Source organism: Carcharodon carcharias, chromosome 10, assembly GCF_017639515.1.
Source record: "Carcharodon carcharias isolate sCarCar2 chromosome 10, sCarCar2.pri, whole genome shotgun sequence".
NCBI lineage: Eukaryota > Metazoa > Chordata > Chondrichthyes > Lamniformes > Lamnidae > Carcharodon > Carcharodon carcharias.
The window spans coordinates 102,729,849-102,744,382 of NC_054476.1; the positions used below are offsets into that span (position 1 = coordinate 102,729,849).

Sequence of the window (14,534 nt, forward strand, 5' to 3'; positions counted from 1 at the left end):
TGTTCACCAATCTCTCCCTCCCGCCTCCCATAGGGATCAGTGCTGGGGCCTCAACGTTTTACAATATATAAATGACTTGGATGAAGGGACTGAAGGAATAGTTGCTAAATTTACTGACGACACAAAAATAGGTAGGAAATTAAGTGTGATGGGGACAAAAGGTAGCTACAAAGGGATATAAGTAGTTTAAATGAATGAACAAAGATCTGGCAAATGGAGTATAATGTGGGCAAGTGTGAAATTGTCCATTTTGTTAGGAAGAATAAAAAATAACTATTATCGAAATGATGAGAGATTGCAGAGCTCTGAGATGCAGAGGGATCTGGGTGTCTGAGTGCATGAATCACAAAAAGTTCTATGCAGGCACAGCAAGTAATTTGGAAAGCTAATAGAATGTTATCATTTATTGTGAGGGAAATTGAATACAAAAGAAGGTTATGCTTCAGTTGTACAGGGCACTAGTGGGACCACATCTGGAGTATTGTGTACAGCACTGGTCTCATTTAAGGAAGGATGTAAATGCATTGGAAGCAGCTCAGAAAGTTTACCAGACTAATACCAGGAACGGGTGAGTTGTCATATGAGGAAAGGTTGGACAGGTTAGGCTCGTATCCTCTGGGGTTTGGAAGAGTAAGAGGTGACTTGTTTGAAATACAAAAGATCCTGTGGGGTCTTGACAGGGTGGATGTGGAGAGGATGTTTCCTCTTGTGGGAGAATCTAGAACCAGGGGTCACTGTTTAAAAATAAGGGGTCGCTTATTTAAGGCAGAGATGAGAAATTTTTCCTGAGGGTTGAGAGTCTTTGGAACTCTCATCTTCAAAAGGCAGTGGAAGCAGAGCCTTTGAATATTAAGACAGAGCTAGATAGATTCTTCATAAGCAAGGAGATAAAAGGTTATCGGGGTAGGCATGAACGTGGGCTTGAGGTTACGTTCCGATCAGCCATGATCTTATTGAATGGCAGAGCGGGCTCAAGGGGCCAAGTGGCCTACTCCTACTCCTTGTTCATTTGTTCGTATGTAGCAGAACAGTTCTGATGGAAGGTCACTTAACCTGAAGTGTTAACTCTGTTTCTCTCCACAGATGCTGCTTAAGCTGCTGAGTATTTCTGGTATATTTTGTTGCTTTAGATTTCCAGCATTCACAGTATTTTGCTTTTCTCTTGATGAGGGTCATGCTGATGTGGTGAAAATGGGCTTCCAAAAGGCATTTGATAAAGTACCACACAACAGGCTTGTGAGCAAAGTTAAAGCTCATGGAATAAAGGGACAGTAGTAACATGGATACGGAATTGGCTGAGTGACAGGAAACAGAGTTGTGGTTAATGGATGATTTTTGGACTGGTTTATAGCGGAATTCCCCAGGGGTCAGCATTCGGACCACTAGTTGTCCTGATGCATATTAATGATCCAGACCTTGGTGTACAGGGCACAATTTCAAAATTTGTGGATGATATGAAACTTGGCGGTATTGTGAAACATGGGGAAGAGGATAGTGCAGATCTTGAAAGGGACATAAACAAGCTGGTAGAATGGGCTGACACATTGCAGATGAACTTTAATGCAGAGAAGTGTGAAGTGATTCATTTTAGTAGAACAAACAGAATATAAAACAATGGGAACAATTCTAAAGTGGGTGCAGGAGCAGAGGGACCTGGGTGTATATGTGCCTAAGCCATTGAGGGTGGCAGGACTGGTTGACAGCACAGTTAATAAAACATACAGTATTCTGGGCTTTATTAATAGGGGCAACAAAAATCAAAGAAGTTAGAATAAACCTGCAAAAAACACTGGTTCACCCTCAACTGGAGTATTGCGTCCAGTTTTGGGCACAACACAGGAAGGATGTGAAGACACGGGCGTGGCAAAGATTCATGAGATTTAAGGTAATTGGAAAAATTGCTTGTTGTAAAATATTTTCACGCAGCAACTGTTTAGGATTCGCTGCCTGAGAATGTGCTGGAGGCAGGACCAGTTGAAGCTTTTAAGAGGGAATTGAATGGAAAAGCTAGCAGGACTTTGGAATTTCCCATCTCTGAGTTTAGGCCGAGTGGCCTGTCATTACTTGGCCTATCCCACCCTCCCTTTTTAAACAAAGGTACAAATGTTAGCAGTTCTCTGGCACTTCACCTGTAGCCAAGGATACACATCATCGGTAGCTATTCAGTTATCCACCTTCAAAGACGTTAAACACTTTAATATTTCCCCTCTCACCATACCATTTTATTTACACCATTCCATATTTCATCCTCCTTCCTAACTGCAGTGTCCATATTGTCCCCCCCTTTTGTGAAGATGATGCAAAGTATTCATTCAGAACCATGCCCACATCGCCTTTACACACAAAGTTCACCTTTTCAGTCTTTCATTGCATTACTCTGTTCTTAGTTAATCTCTTGATATTTCAGGATTTAGAAAACCTATTTGGGTTTCCCTTGATTAATCTTGCCAATGTTTCTTTTCTTTGCTTTGCTAATTTCCTTTTTAATTTCACCTCTGCTCTCGCTACCTGACATAAACAACCCTCTTTTGCCATATCCTACTTTAGATGCTCTTTGACTTTCAGGGAAGTCGAGCTTTGGAACCTCCTCCCTTTTCTTTCTGGGAACATATTCCGACCCTTGCCTGTGAGTGCTGGGGCCATGATGCTATGGTGCGGAATTTTTCTGTACGGGCAAAGCTTTTGGAAAAGCTCATTCATCATTGGTCACTGAAGCACAGGACTGGTAATAGTCTAGGTAAGGGACAAGGCTAATTCTCAGTCTGAGCTCAGGAACACAAATTGCCTAAAAAGTAGTTCTCTTTGGACAAGATAAGAAAGCACATGAGAGGAAATTTAACAAATATGTAATGCCCTGAAATGACAGTTATAAACTGATGCAAGATGGGTTCAAGAGTTACAACAGGAAGGATTTCATTAGTGATCATTACCTGGATCGAGGAGTCCCTTACTGTCAGAGAAGGTTTGTGCTGAAAGGATGCACAGGTCTGTAGTGTTCTAGCACCATCTCCGCATCCACTGCCCTCTCTGACCCACTCGTGCACTGACTGTGAAACTTTGAGACTGCCCCTCTCTCTAATGCTTCTGCTACTCCTGTGCCAGTCCATGGTTTATAACCTTGTTGCCATTTCTCCTTTGCATAGATCAAAGAAGATGAACGGGTCCCTGGATCACCCCGACCAGCCCGACATCGACTGTATCAAGATGTTTGTAGGTCAGATTCCACGATCCTGGTCGGAAAAGGAGCTGAAGGAGCTCTTTGAGCAGTATGGTGCCGTGTATGAAATAAATGTACTTCGAGACAGAAGTCAGAACCCTCCTCAGAGTAAAGGTGAGCTTGCCAAAATCTGATGTGCCTCAACTTCAGTCAGTGTCTGCCAACACCAATTTTGTGGTAGGCTCTTTGACAATTACGAGATACAACCCAACCCTTGAATTGTGGGTTTTGTGCAACTTCAGTGGTTGTGTTCATATTGGGCTCCCTCAGTCTGGGTATCTGGGAGCCCAGAGCCCTTAGCTTGTGTTTGGTCTCAGGGCGCTCTGAACCTGTGTCATTCTGGGTGCCCCCTTGCTCTGGGTGTCGAGACCTAGAGCCTTTTTGGAAATGCAGTCACTGGTCTCCCAATCTCATCAGCCACTTGCACTCAACATAAGAACATAAGGCCATTCAGTCCCTCGAGCCTGCTCTACTGTTCAGTCACATCATGGCTGATCTGATTGGGACCTTAACTCCACTTTATTGACTCCCTTGCCAATCAAAAATCTGTCTAACTCAACCATAAATATAATCAATAATCCAGCCTCCACCTTTTTGGACTAGAGATTTCCAAACACCAGTGACCCTCTGAGAGAAGAAATTTTCCTCATCTCCATCTTAAATGGGAAATCCATTGTTCTGAAACTGTGCCCCCTAGCTCTAGACTTGCCAATGAGGGGAAACACTCTCTTAGTATCTATCACTCTCAGTATCTATCACTCTCAGTATCTATCCTGTCAAGCTCCCTTTGAATCAAGAAGACCAACTGTAATTCTTCTGAACTCCAGTGGGTACAGGCCCAACCTGCTCAAGCTTTCCTCATAAGGAATCAGCTTAGTGAACCTTCTCTGAACTGCTTTCAGTGGATTGCTTCCAATCTACTTCTTAAGTTGACCAAAACTGTACACAATACTCTAGGCAAAGCCTCACTAATGCCCTGTACAATTGTAGCAAGACTTCCCTACTTTTGTACTCCATCTCCCTTTGCAATGAAGGCCAGCATTCCATTTGCCTTCCTAACTACTTGCTGTGCCTGCATGCTGACTTTTTGTGATTTGTGTACAAAGATACACAGATCCCTCTGTACTGCAGAATTCTACAGTTTCTCTCCATTTAATTAATAATCTGCTTTTCTATTTTTCCTGCCTAAGTGGACAACCTCTCATTTCCCCACATTATATTCACTTAACTGATCTCTCATCCCTTTGCAGACTATTTGTACCCCACTCTCAACTTGTTTTCCTACCCACCTTCCTACCGTCAGCAAATTTGGCTACAATACATTTGGTCTCTTCATCCGAATCACTGATATAGATGATGTAAATACTTAAGGCCCCAGAACTGATCCCCATGGCACTCCACTCGTTACAGTTTGCCAACCTGAAAATGACCCATTGATCCTGACTCTGTTTCCTGTTAGCTAGCGATCCTCTGTCATGCTAATGCAACACCCCCAACACCATGAACTCTTATCTTGTGCAATAACCTTTGATGTGGCATCTTATTGAATGCCTTTTGGAAATTCAGATACACTACATCTACCGGTTCCCCTTTATCCACCCTGCTTGTCCTCAAAGAGCTCTGATAAATTTGTCAGATTAGTGAGGAGGATTGGGGCAGCAGTGAGCTTTGAGTGCTGACCGCAGATTGCTAAAATTGCTTTGCATCCTGGATCTATTCCAAGGGATGGTCCTGGGGTGAGGGTGGTAGGGTTGCTGCAGCACCACATTGCAGAATCAGTGGTGTAGCAGCTGAGTAGCTGCACCCTTTTGCTGGGTTTCAGGCAGGGGTGTGGGAGGGATGTTAACGCCCAGTCCAAGAGCCAGGTTGGACAGACTCATGTCAATGTGGGCAGGACTAAATGTGAATGGAGCACTGCTACTATGCCATAGTTTGGACTGTTCTTCAGTCTTAGCAGCACCTGAAGGGGAAGAAGGAATAATTGTCATAAACGTTTTAATCACAGAAAATGGCTCATCTTCAAGGACTAAGAACACTCTGGAAGAATTTGGGTTTTAAAGGACCCTGTCCCTTAAAGGGTTAATGCAAGGACTCTGGTTGCTGTTGTTCCTGGAAAAGACAGCATTTTACAGGAAAAGGTAATTAAGCAGTTTTAAAGAAGCTGGAAACCTCTTGACCCAAGTGGACTTTTTACAAAAGGGTCACATGGTGGTTTATGGCTTTGAAAAAACCGTGCCTGGAAAGCTGTGTTTAAAAAGCTGGTGTGCTGGTTTTACTTTGGGGGAGAAAACTAGAAGGATCAGCTGCTTGGGTAAAGAAGACAACAGCTCCTGAAGCTCCAGACCCAGTCCAAAGCAAAAGGTGAATGGAAGTTGCTCCGAAGTCACTCTATGTTCTCAAATTGACTGACTGAAAGTTTTCCACAAAGTCCACCTGGAAAGTAGTGCAAGAGTCATCGATTGTTTCACAGACCAGCGCTGAGAGACCGACTGTATAATCCAGATACCATTTCCCCTTGAACCATTGACTTTTAACCTTTTGGGCAGAATTCCTTTTATTTATTTTTTTGGTGTGTTTGTGTGTGAGAGTTAGGGGATTTAGAGTAATTATTATACTTCATATTTCATGCTGTATGTTTATAAGCTTTTCCTTCTACTTGACGAGTCTGGTTTTATAATAAACTAATAATTTTGTTTATTGAAGAAACCTGGGCATTGAGTGTTCATTCTCGGATTCATAAGGAAAGCAAATATTTGGCCATATAGCTTGCTGGAAAATCATTTAAATGTATGTTGTGACCTGTGGAGTAGTGGGACTAGAGACAGACAGTGCACTCCTCCCATCTCGGTCATAACATAGTCAGGAATTGATCAATGCCAGAGCAGCTGGGAAGGGCCACAAAGTGCTAGGATTTGACAGGCGAGGCAACATTTCTGCTGTTCACTCTTTTCCTTTCATTCTAGGTTGTTGCTTTGTAACATTTTATACCCGTAAAGCGGCGCTGGAAGCACAAAACGCTCTTCACAATATGAAGATTCTACCTGGGGTGAGTATGTCCATGGCAACCTTAACACTTGAACAGGTCAGGGATTGGAGCCGATTTGGTGTCTGTAAGGGTGCTACCTTTTCGACCAAGCTGACACCATTCCATGTGTGCAGTTAAACTGAAATTTATAATGCCTGATGAGATCAATAAACCAGAAGAACCAAATTTGCTGAATGATCCCGAGAAGAAAACCAGCGGACAACATTTCACTTGTTACAACTTCTACTTTAACGATCAAACCAAAATCAGCATAAATTAAACATGAATTTACAGGCAACTTGTGGTTCTTACAAGTATAAATTACACATTAAATAGCAGATAGAACAAAGATCAATCTGACAGATTTACTAGGCAGCCCACTCAGCACATGAGGCATCAATTTCAGTCATAGGGTCCTTCAAAGCTCTGAACTTTCTCCAGTAGAATTCCAGCTCCTTTTTCTTGAAGATTTAGCCTGATCCCCAGCTGACTGCAGAACCCAACCAACCCTAGCCATAGTCTTTACCAAAATGGCATATGCACTGCTCAGTGCTGCTTTCGACGACCTTGATGGTGTAGATCCACCAATGTTATCTTCGTAACAGAAACAGTTGTAGCAATTATGTATTTGCCTATTCCCAGCTCCTGGATCCAACCTCCATCTTCAGCGCACCTGTACTACTCGAGCCCTACTCGAATCAGAGCTCAAATGGTTCTGTCTTTTTCTGCTTTCAAACAATATCAGTTTCACTAGAAACCTGAAGTTTCTGTTTTCCTTTCAGCTAGCTGAAGTTTCCATATCCGTTCCAGTTAGGGTCTGTCACAAAAAAGACACACTTTAAAAGCACAGATACCATCATGACAGCCAGTCAGTCAGTTGCTCTACATTGGATTTTGCTGACAGTTGTACAGGACCTTGTAGTGGCATGAGGTCAGAAACCACCAGGAGATTTAAAAGACAACGAGTGAAGAAAAGCCTGTGCATCTTTAAGAACAAGGTGCATGGAGGAGTGAAAGAAACAGCTGGAGTTAGGAATATTAAGGAATTATGACAGATGATAGAAAATATAAAGGGGGTTGAAGTTAGGCTTGGAGTGCATGTATGTAAATAAGGTTGATGAGCTACAGACACCAAGAGCCACATGGGAATATGATTGCAATATCTGAGACCTGACTCAAAAAAGAGGGCAATTGGATGCTCAACATTCATGGGTAGAAGATATTCAGGGATATAAAAGGGAAGGAAAAATTAAGGAAGGGGTAACTAATTCAGGAAAATATATGATCCAAGAAAGAGAGAATGACCTGGCAGAATAAAAGGCAGAATCAATCCGCAAACACAAAAAGAAAGTACTGTGGATCTGCAAATCTGAGAAGAAACAATATGTTGGAAACACTCAGCAGGTCAGGCAACATCTATGGAGAGAGAAATAGTGTTAATGTTTCAGGTCTATGACCTTTCATCAGAACTAGGCATTAACTGAAATGTTAACATAGAATCTGTTTGAATGGAGTTTTTAATGTTCATTTGAGGTATACGGGCTTGGTTGACAAGGCCAATGTTTATTGTCCATCCCTAATTGTCTTTGAGAAGGTGGCAGTGAGCTGCCTCCTTGAACTGCAGCCTGCGTCTTTTAGGTACACCCATGTGCAGTTAGGGAGTCCCATGGCATTGATAATGAAAGAAGGTAATGTATTTCCAAGTTGGGCGAACTTGCATGTCATGGCATTCCCATGTGTCTGCTAAGAGCAGGTGAAAGTTCTAGGTGAAAGCGGCCATGCCTTTGCAAGGTTTGTCAAAGGAACCTTTGATTGTTGCAGTGCATTTCATAGATGGTTCACACTGCTGCCACTGTGGAGTGAGTGAATGTTTAAGGTGGTAAATGGGATGTCATTCAAGCAGCTTTTCCCTGAATGGTGTTGAGTTTAAATAACAGTTAAATAGAGGGCCTATTCATCGACTTGGTGCATATTATAGACTACCAAATACTGAGAAGGAAATCGCAGAGCAGATCTGCAGAACAATTTCTGAAGTGCATGAGCTATAGAGAAGTGATAATGGGAAACTTTGGCTACTCCAATATTGAATGGGGCAGTGAGGGTCATTAGTCTATGGAACCCTGTTCCTCAGAGAACAGAGGAGGCAGGGTCATTAAATATTTTTAAGGCTGAGTTAGCCAGCTTCTTGACTGACAAGGGAGTCAAAGGGCAAGGGCAAGACAGGAAAGTAGATGCTACAATCATGAAGGCCAAGATCTTTTCAAATGTTAGATCAGGTTTGAGAGGCCAAATGACCTACTCCTACTGCTAATTCATATGCCTCGTGAGGATGAGATATTGCTAGAGCTAATCCTGGGGGTCAATTGAAGAATATCCCATGGGGGAGCTTCTCGGGAATAGTGATCATAGTATCATAAAATTTAGATTAGTTATGGAGAAGGGCGAGGAATAATCTTGAGTGAAAATACTTACCTGGGGGAGGGGTAATTTCATCAAATTTCTAGCGCAGATAAATTGGAGCCAAAAACTAGCAGGCAGAACTGACCCTGGTTCAATGAGAAGTGTAAGTTGCATGCCAGTAGCAACACCAGGCATATCTAAAAATAATCTGGTGAAGCCACAACATACACCTCGCATGCATGCTAAATAGTGGAAGCAGCATGCTATAAACAGAACTAAGTGACCACTGAGTCATTGGATCAGATTAAAGCTCTGCATTCCTAACGCATCCAGTTGTGAATGGTGATGGACAATTAAAACAACTAATTGGAGGAGGAGGCTCCATAAATATACTCCTCTTCACTGATGGAGGAAGCACAGCACGGCAGTGCAGAAGACAAGGCTGTAACATTTACAGCCATTTTCAGTCAGATGTACTGAGTGGATCCATCTTTGCCTCGTCCTGAGGTCCCACTCTCATAGATGCCAGCCTTCAGCCAATTTGATTCATTCCATATGACATGAGGAAATGGCTAAAGACACTGGGTACAGCAAAGGCCCTGACAACATCTTGGCAGTACTACTGAAGACTTATGCTCCAGAACTAGCAGTGCTCCTAGCCAAGCTGTTCTAGTACAGCTACAACACTGGCATCTACCTGACAATGTGGAAAATTGCTCAGGTATGTCCTGTGCACAAAAGGCAGGACAAATCCAACCTGGCCAATTACTATCCCATCAGTCTACTCTTGATCATCAGCAAAATATCATTGACACTGCTGTTAAGTGGCACTTACTCAGCAATAACCTGCTCAGTTTGGGTTTCTGCCAGGGCCACTTGACTCCAGGCCTCAATACAGCTTTTGTCCAAACATGGTCAAAAGAGCTGAGTTTGAGGTGAGGTGGTGACTGCCCTTGCCACACTTGGTCAAACGCTGCCTTGATGTCATCAAGGAACCCTAGCAAAACTCGAGTTGATGGGAATTGGGGGAAAGCTCTCCGCTGTCATACCTAGCACAAAGGAAGGTGGTTGTAGTTGTTGGAGGTCAGTCATATCAGCTCTAGGACATCACTGCAGGAGTTCCTCAGGGTAGTATCCTCGACCCAACTATCTTCAGCAGCTTCATCAATGACCTTCCCTGCATCATAAGGTCAGAAGTGGGGATGTTTGCTGATTGCATAGTAGGATTCGATACTGAAGCAGCCTGTGTCCTCATGGAGACCTGGGCAATATTCAGGTTTGGGCAAATAATTGGCAAGTAGTATTGTGTCACCCAAGTGCCAGGCAATGACCATCTCCAATAAAACTGAATCTAATCATCATCCCTTGATGTTCAGTGACATGACCAATCCTGAATCCCCCACCATCAACATCCTGGGGGTTACTGTTGATCAGAAACTTAATTGGTCCAGCCATATAAATGCTGTGGCTAAAAGAGCAGGTCAAAGCTGGGAATTCCCCCCCCCCAACAGTCAAAAATCTTGACACCATCCAAGACAAAGCATCCCACTTGATTGGCACCCCATTCACCACCTTAAACATTCACTCCCTCCACCACTGACGCACAGTGGCAGCAGTGTATACCATATACAAGATGTATTGGAACAACTTGCCAAAGCTGTTTTGACTGCACCTTCCAAACCTGGGACCTCTACCACCTAGAAGGACAAGGGCACCAGACACATGGAAACACCATCACCTACAAGTTCCCCTCCAAGTCACACACCATCCTGGATCAAAATCCTGGAACTCCCTCCCTAACAGCACTGTTGTGTTCTTACACCACATGCACTGCAGTGGTTCAGGAAGGCCGCTCACCACCAGCTGCCTAAGGGTCATTAGGTTTGGACTATCAATACTGGCTCAGGCAGCGAGGCTCACATCCCAAGAACAAATTGGAGAAAATGGCCGTGGTAAACTGTCCCTCCTCATCTCTTCCCACTCCTGCGTGGCTACCTCTAGTGATCTCTCCTTGGTGCCTTTCTATTTCTCATCTACCTGCTGCCCCTTAGGAGTATCATCAGAAAGCACAACATCAGGCACTACATGTACGCTGAAGCCATTCAGTTCTCACAGCAACCAGTTTGGACCTCTCTGCTTGCCCAATAGCCAATGTTAGATGAGCTGACATTCCCCACAAAATACTGGGAAGACAGAAGCCATTGTCTTTGGTCTGCATCATGAACCCAGTTTCCTGATCACTGTCTCTCTCCTTGGCTCTTTCTGAAGCTGGGCTGGATCTTTCGTAATCTTAGTGTTGTGTTTGACCTTAAGTGGAATGTCTGACTTACATACCTGTTCCCTCACCAAGACTGCCTACTTCCACCTTCAAATATTGCACGATTCAACCCTTCCCGGGTTATCTGCTGCTGAACCTGTGCTCCGTGCCTTTGTACCTCTAAACTTGACTGAACCAATATTCTCCTGGCTTGCTGACCTACACTGCCTCCTTGTTTTTAAGTCCCTCCATTATCTCTCTAACCTCTTCCAGTCCCACAAGCCTTTGGGATCTTTGTGCTTTTCCAATCCTGACCTCTTGCAAATCCCCAATTTTAATTGCTGCACCATTGGCGTCCGTGCTTGTAACTGCCTCGGCCCTCAGCTCTGGAATTCTCTCTTGGAACCATTCTGCCTCTTTACATCTTCTCCTTTAAGATGCTCTTTAAATTCTACCTCTTTAACCAAGCTTTTGGTCATCTATATTTATGTGACTCAGTGTCAATACTATTTTTATTGGTATTCCAGCTGTTAAGGGCCTGGGGACATTTTGCCATCTTTATGGTACTATACAAATCCAAGTTGTTGAAATGAAATAGAAAAGTGGTCAGCCTCTAAAGAGCACAGTGTAGGCTCATTCCCTCAAGAGCGAAATGGAAGGCAGTCAAAGCTGTCTGGGTGATGAAGGAATTAAGGGAGTTGAATGTAATGGGAAAAGATAATGTATGGTCATCTCAGCCTTAGGACTGCAGGAGTTGCTCAGGTTCGTGTCCTAGACCCAAGCATCTTTAGTTACTTGATCAATGACCTTCCTTCCATTATAAGGTCAGAAGTGGGATGTTTGCTGATGATTGCACAATGTTCAGCACCATTCACAGCTCCTCAGATACTGAAACTGTCCATGTCCATTGGCAGCAAGACCTGGACAATATTCAGGCTTAGGCTGACAAGTGACAAGTAACATTTGTGCCACACAAGTGCCAGGCAATGACCATTTCCAACAAGGAGAGAATCTAAGCATCTCCCCATGACATTCAATGGCATTATCATCACTGAATCCCTCACTGTCAACATCCTGGGGGTAACCATTGACCAGAAACTGAACTGGACTAGCCATATAAATATTGTGGCTGCAAAAGCAGGTCAGACGCTGGGAATCCTGCGATGAGTAACTCACCTCCTGACCCCCCAAAGTCTGTCCACCACCTTACAAGGCACAAGTCAAGAGTGTGATGGAATACTCTCCATTTGCCTGGATATGTGTAGCTCCAACAACACTCAAGAAACTCTATATAATTGAGGACAAAGTAGTCCACTTGATTGGCACCTCATCCACCATCTACTCTCTCCTCCATTGACGCACAGTGGCAGCAGTCTGTGCCATCTACAAGATGCGCTGCACCAACTCAACAAACCTCCTTAGCATCTTTCAAACCCACGACCACTGCCATCTAGAAGGACAAGGATAGCAGATAGATAGGAACTTCCATCGTCTGGAAGTTCCCCTCCAAGTCACTCACCATCCTGACTTGGAAATATATTGCCATTCCTTCACTGTCGCTGGGTCAAAACCCTGGAACTCTGTCCACAACAGCACTGTGGGTGTACCTATACCACATGAACTGCCGCGATTCAAGAAGGCAGCTCACCGCCACCTTCTTGAGGGCAGTTACGGATGGTCAATAAATGCTAGCCCAGCCAGAGATGCTCACATCCCATGAAAGAATTTAAAAAATGCTAGATGTCAACTTGACAATACAAGGAACAATCAAGCGGAATTTTAAGTACAGAGGAGAAATGAATCATGAATTGAGAGTAAAAGAGACAGCATAAAGCTAGATTGGTCCCTATCAGAAATGAAAATCTTGCGGTCTTCTGTAGGTATCTTAACAAAAACAGGGTTGTCAGATGAGCGATGGGACCAATTAAGTACCAAAGTGGAAATCTATCGATGTAGACAGAAAGCATGAATGAGGGGCTGAAGGACTACTTTGCATTATTGTTTACCGAGGGTGAGGATTTTGCCAAAGTTACGGTAAATGAGGTTGTCAGAATCCTGAATCTGGTAAAAATTAGATTAAGATATAACAAACATTGACATATTTGAAGGAGATAAGTCATCCAGTCCATTCTGGATGGCGATGCATTCTGTATTGCGAAGGGTGGAAATTGCAGAGTTGCTGGCCACAGTATTCTAATTCTCCTTCGATACGGAGGTGGGGCTGGAGGACTGGAGTATGTTATACCCTTGTTCAAAAGTGGATAAAACTGAAAATTACAGTCCAGTTAATATAGTGCTGGAAGAAAATAAAGAGACACTCAGACAATGATAGACTAATAAAGGAGAGTCAGCATGGGCTTGTTAAGGGCAAATCATGTTTGATAAATTTGATTGAGTCTATTGATGAGGTAACAAAGAGAGTCAATGAGGACATTGCAGTTGATGTTGCATGTGTGGAATTTCAAATGGTGTTTGATAAAGCACCCCTTGCTCGCAAAATTGAAGCCATGGGATAAAAGTAGTAGCATGGATACAAAACTGGCAAAAGTCCTGGTGAGTGACCGTTTCTTGGAAATAGTGGAGGAAGATGAGTTTCCCCAGGATTCAGTTTCAGAATAACTGCTCCTTTTGATATACATTAATGACTTAGACTTGAGGTTGCAGGTCATAACTTGGGCATTTGCAGATGACAAATAAGGTTAAGTGGAATAAAAACTGAGGACCAGCATTCGGCCACTTAGCTCACTGAGTCTCATTCACCTTTCAATGAGATCATACTGATCTGTGACCTAATCCCAGATACCTGTCTTTGCTCCATATCCCTCAATACCTTTGGTTAACAAATACCTATCAATCTCAGATTAACAATTGATTTAGCGTCAGCTGCCATTTATGAAAGAGAGTTCCAAACGTTTACCACTCCTTGTATGTAGAAGTATTTCCTAATTTCACTTCTAAAAGCCCTGTCTCTAACTTTTAGACTCTGTCTCCCAGTCCAAGTTCCCCCAGCCAGTTGAAAGTGTTCCTCTGTCTAACTGGTGCTTTGTGTAGCTGTAGCATGACTTCTACCCCATTTTATTATGGTCCTCTAAGTATAAAGGTCAGAATTCCATTCCTGTTTACCTGTACTTGTCCATAACATTTTAATGATCTATGTATATGTACCCCAGCTCACTGTTTCTAGATTTTCACCATTTAGAAAGTACTCAAATTTATTCTTTTTGGATTTAAAGTGACAGACCTCGCACTTGCCTACATTAAAATCAGTTTGCCAGAGTTTTGCCCATTCACTTAATCTATCAAAATAGTGTCATTTACAGCATAGCGGATGGCCATGTCATCCAACTGTGTAGCAATCCAGTCAGCCCCATTCCCCTGATCTACCCCCATAGCTCTACAAGTTTATTTCTTTTAAGTGCCCATCCAATTTCCTTTTGAAAACATGGAGCTTCTCTGATATCTCTTTGTAAGTTTATGCTTCCACCTCCACAGCTTACAATACTGCCTATCTTCATTACATCAGCAAACTTGGATGTGTGCCTTTATCCCATTATCTAAATTGTTGATATGCTGGGTTGTTGAGGCCACAACACATACTTGTGGGACACCATTAGTTACATCGTGCCAACTAGAGT

General features: G+C 43.2%; 1 protein-coding gene across 6 annotated transcripts in view; it reads left to right on the forward strand.

The window, feature by feature from the left end:
- Nucleotides 1-14,534, forward strand: part of celf1 (cugbp, Elav-like family member 1) — a 275,180-nt gene that overhangs the window by 37,945 nt on the left and 222,701 nt on the right. For 4 of the 6 annotated variants that reach the window (XM_041196584.1, XM_041196580.1, XM_041196578.1 and 1 more), the window contains exons 3-4: nucleotides 3,144-3,331; nucleotides 6,181-6,263. In XM_041196584.1, the coding sequence (XP_041052518.1) occupies nucleotides 3,154-3,331; nucleotides 6,181-6,263 (261 nt within the window). In that variant the 5' untranslated portion in view covers nucleotides 3,144-3,153. Of the gene's footprint in view, nucleotides 1-1,745; nucleotides 1,886-3,143; nucleotides 3,332-6,180; nucleotides 6,264-14,534 lie in introns of all 6 variants that reach the window. The other 2 variants (XM_041196579.1, XM_041196581.1) reach the window with 1 other exon arrangement.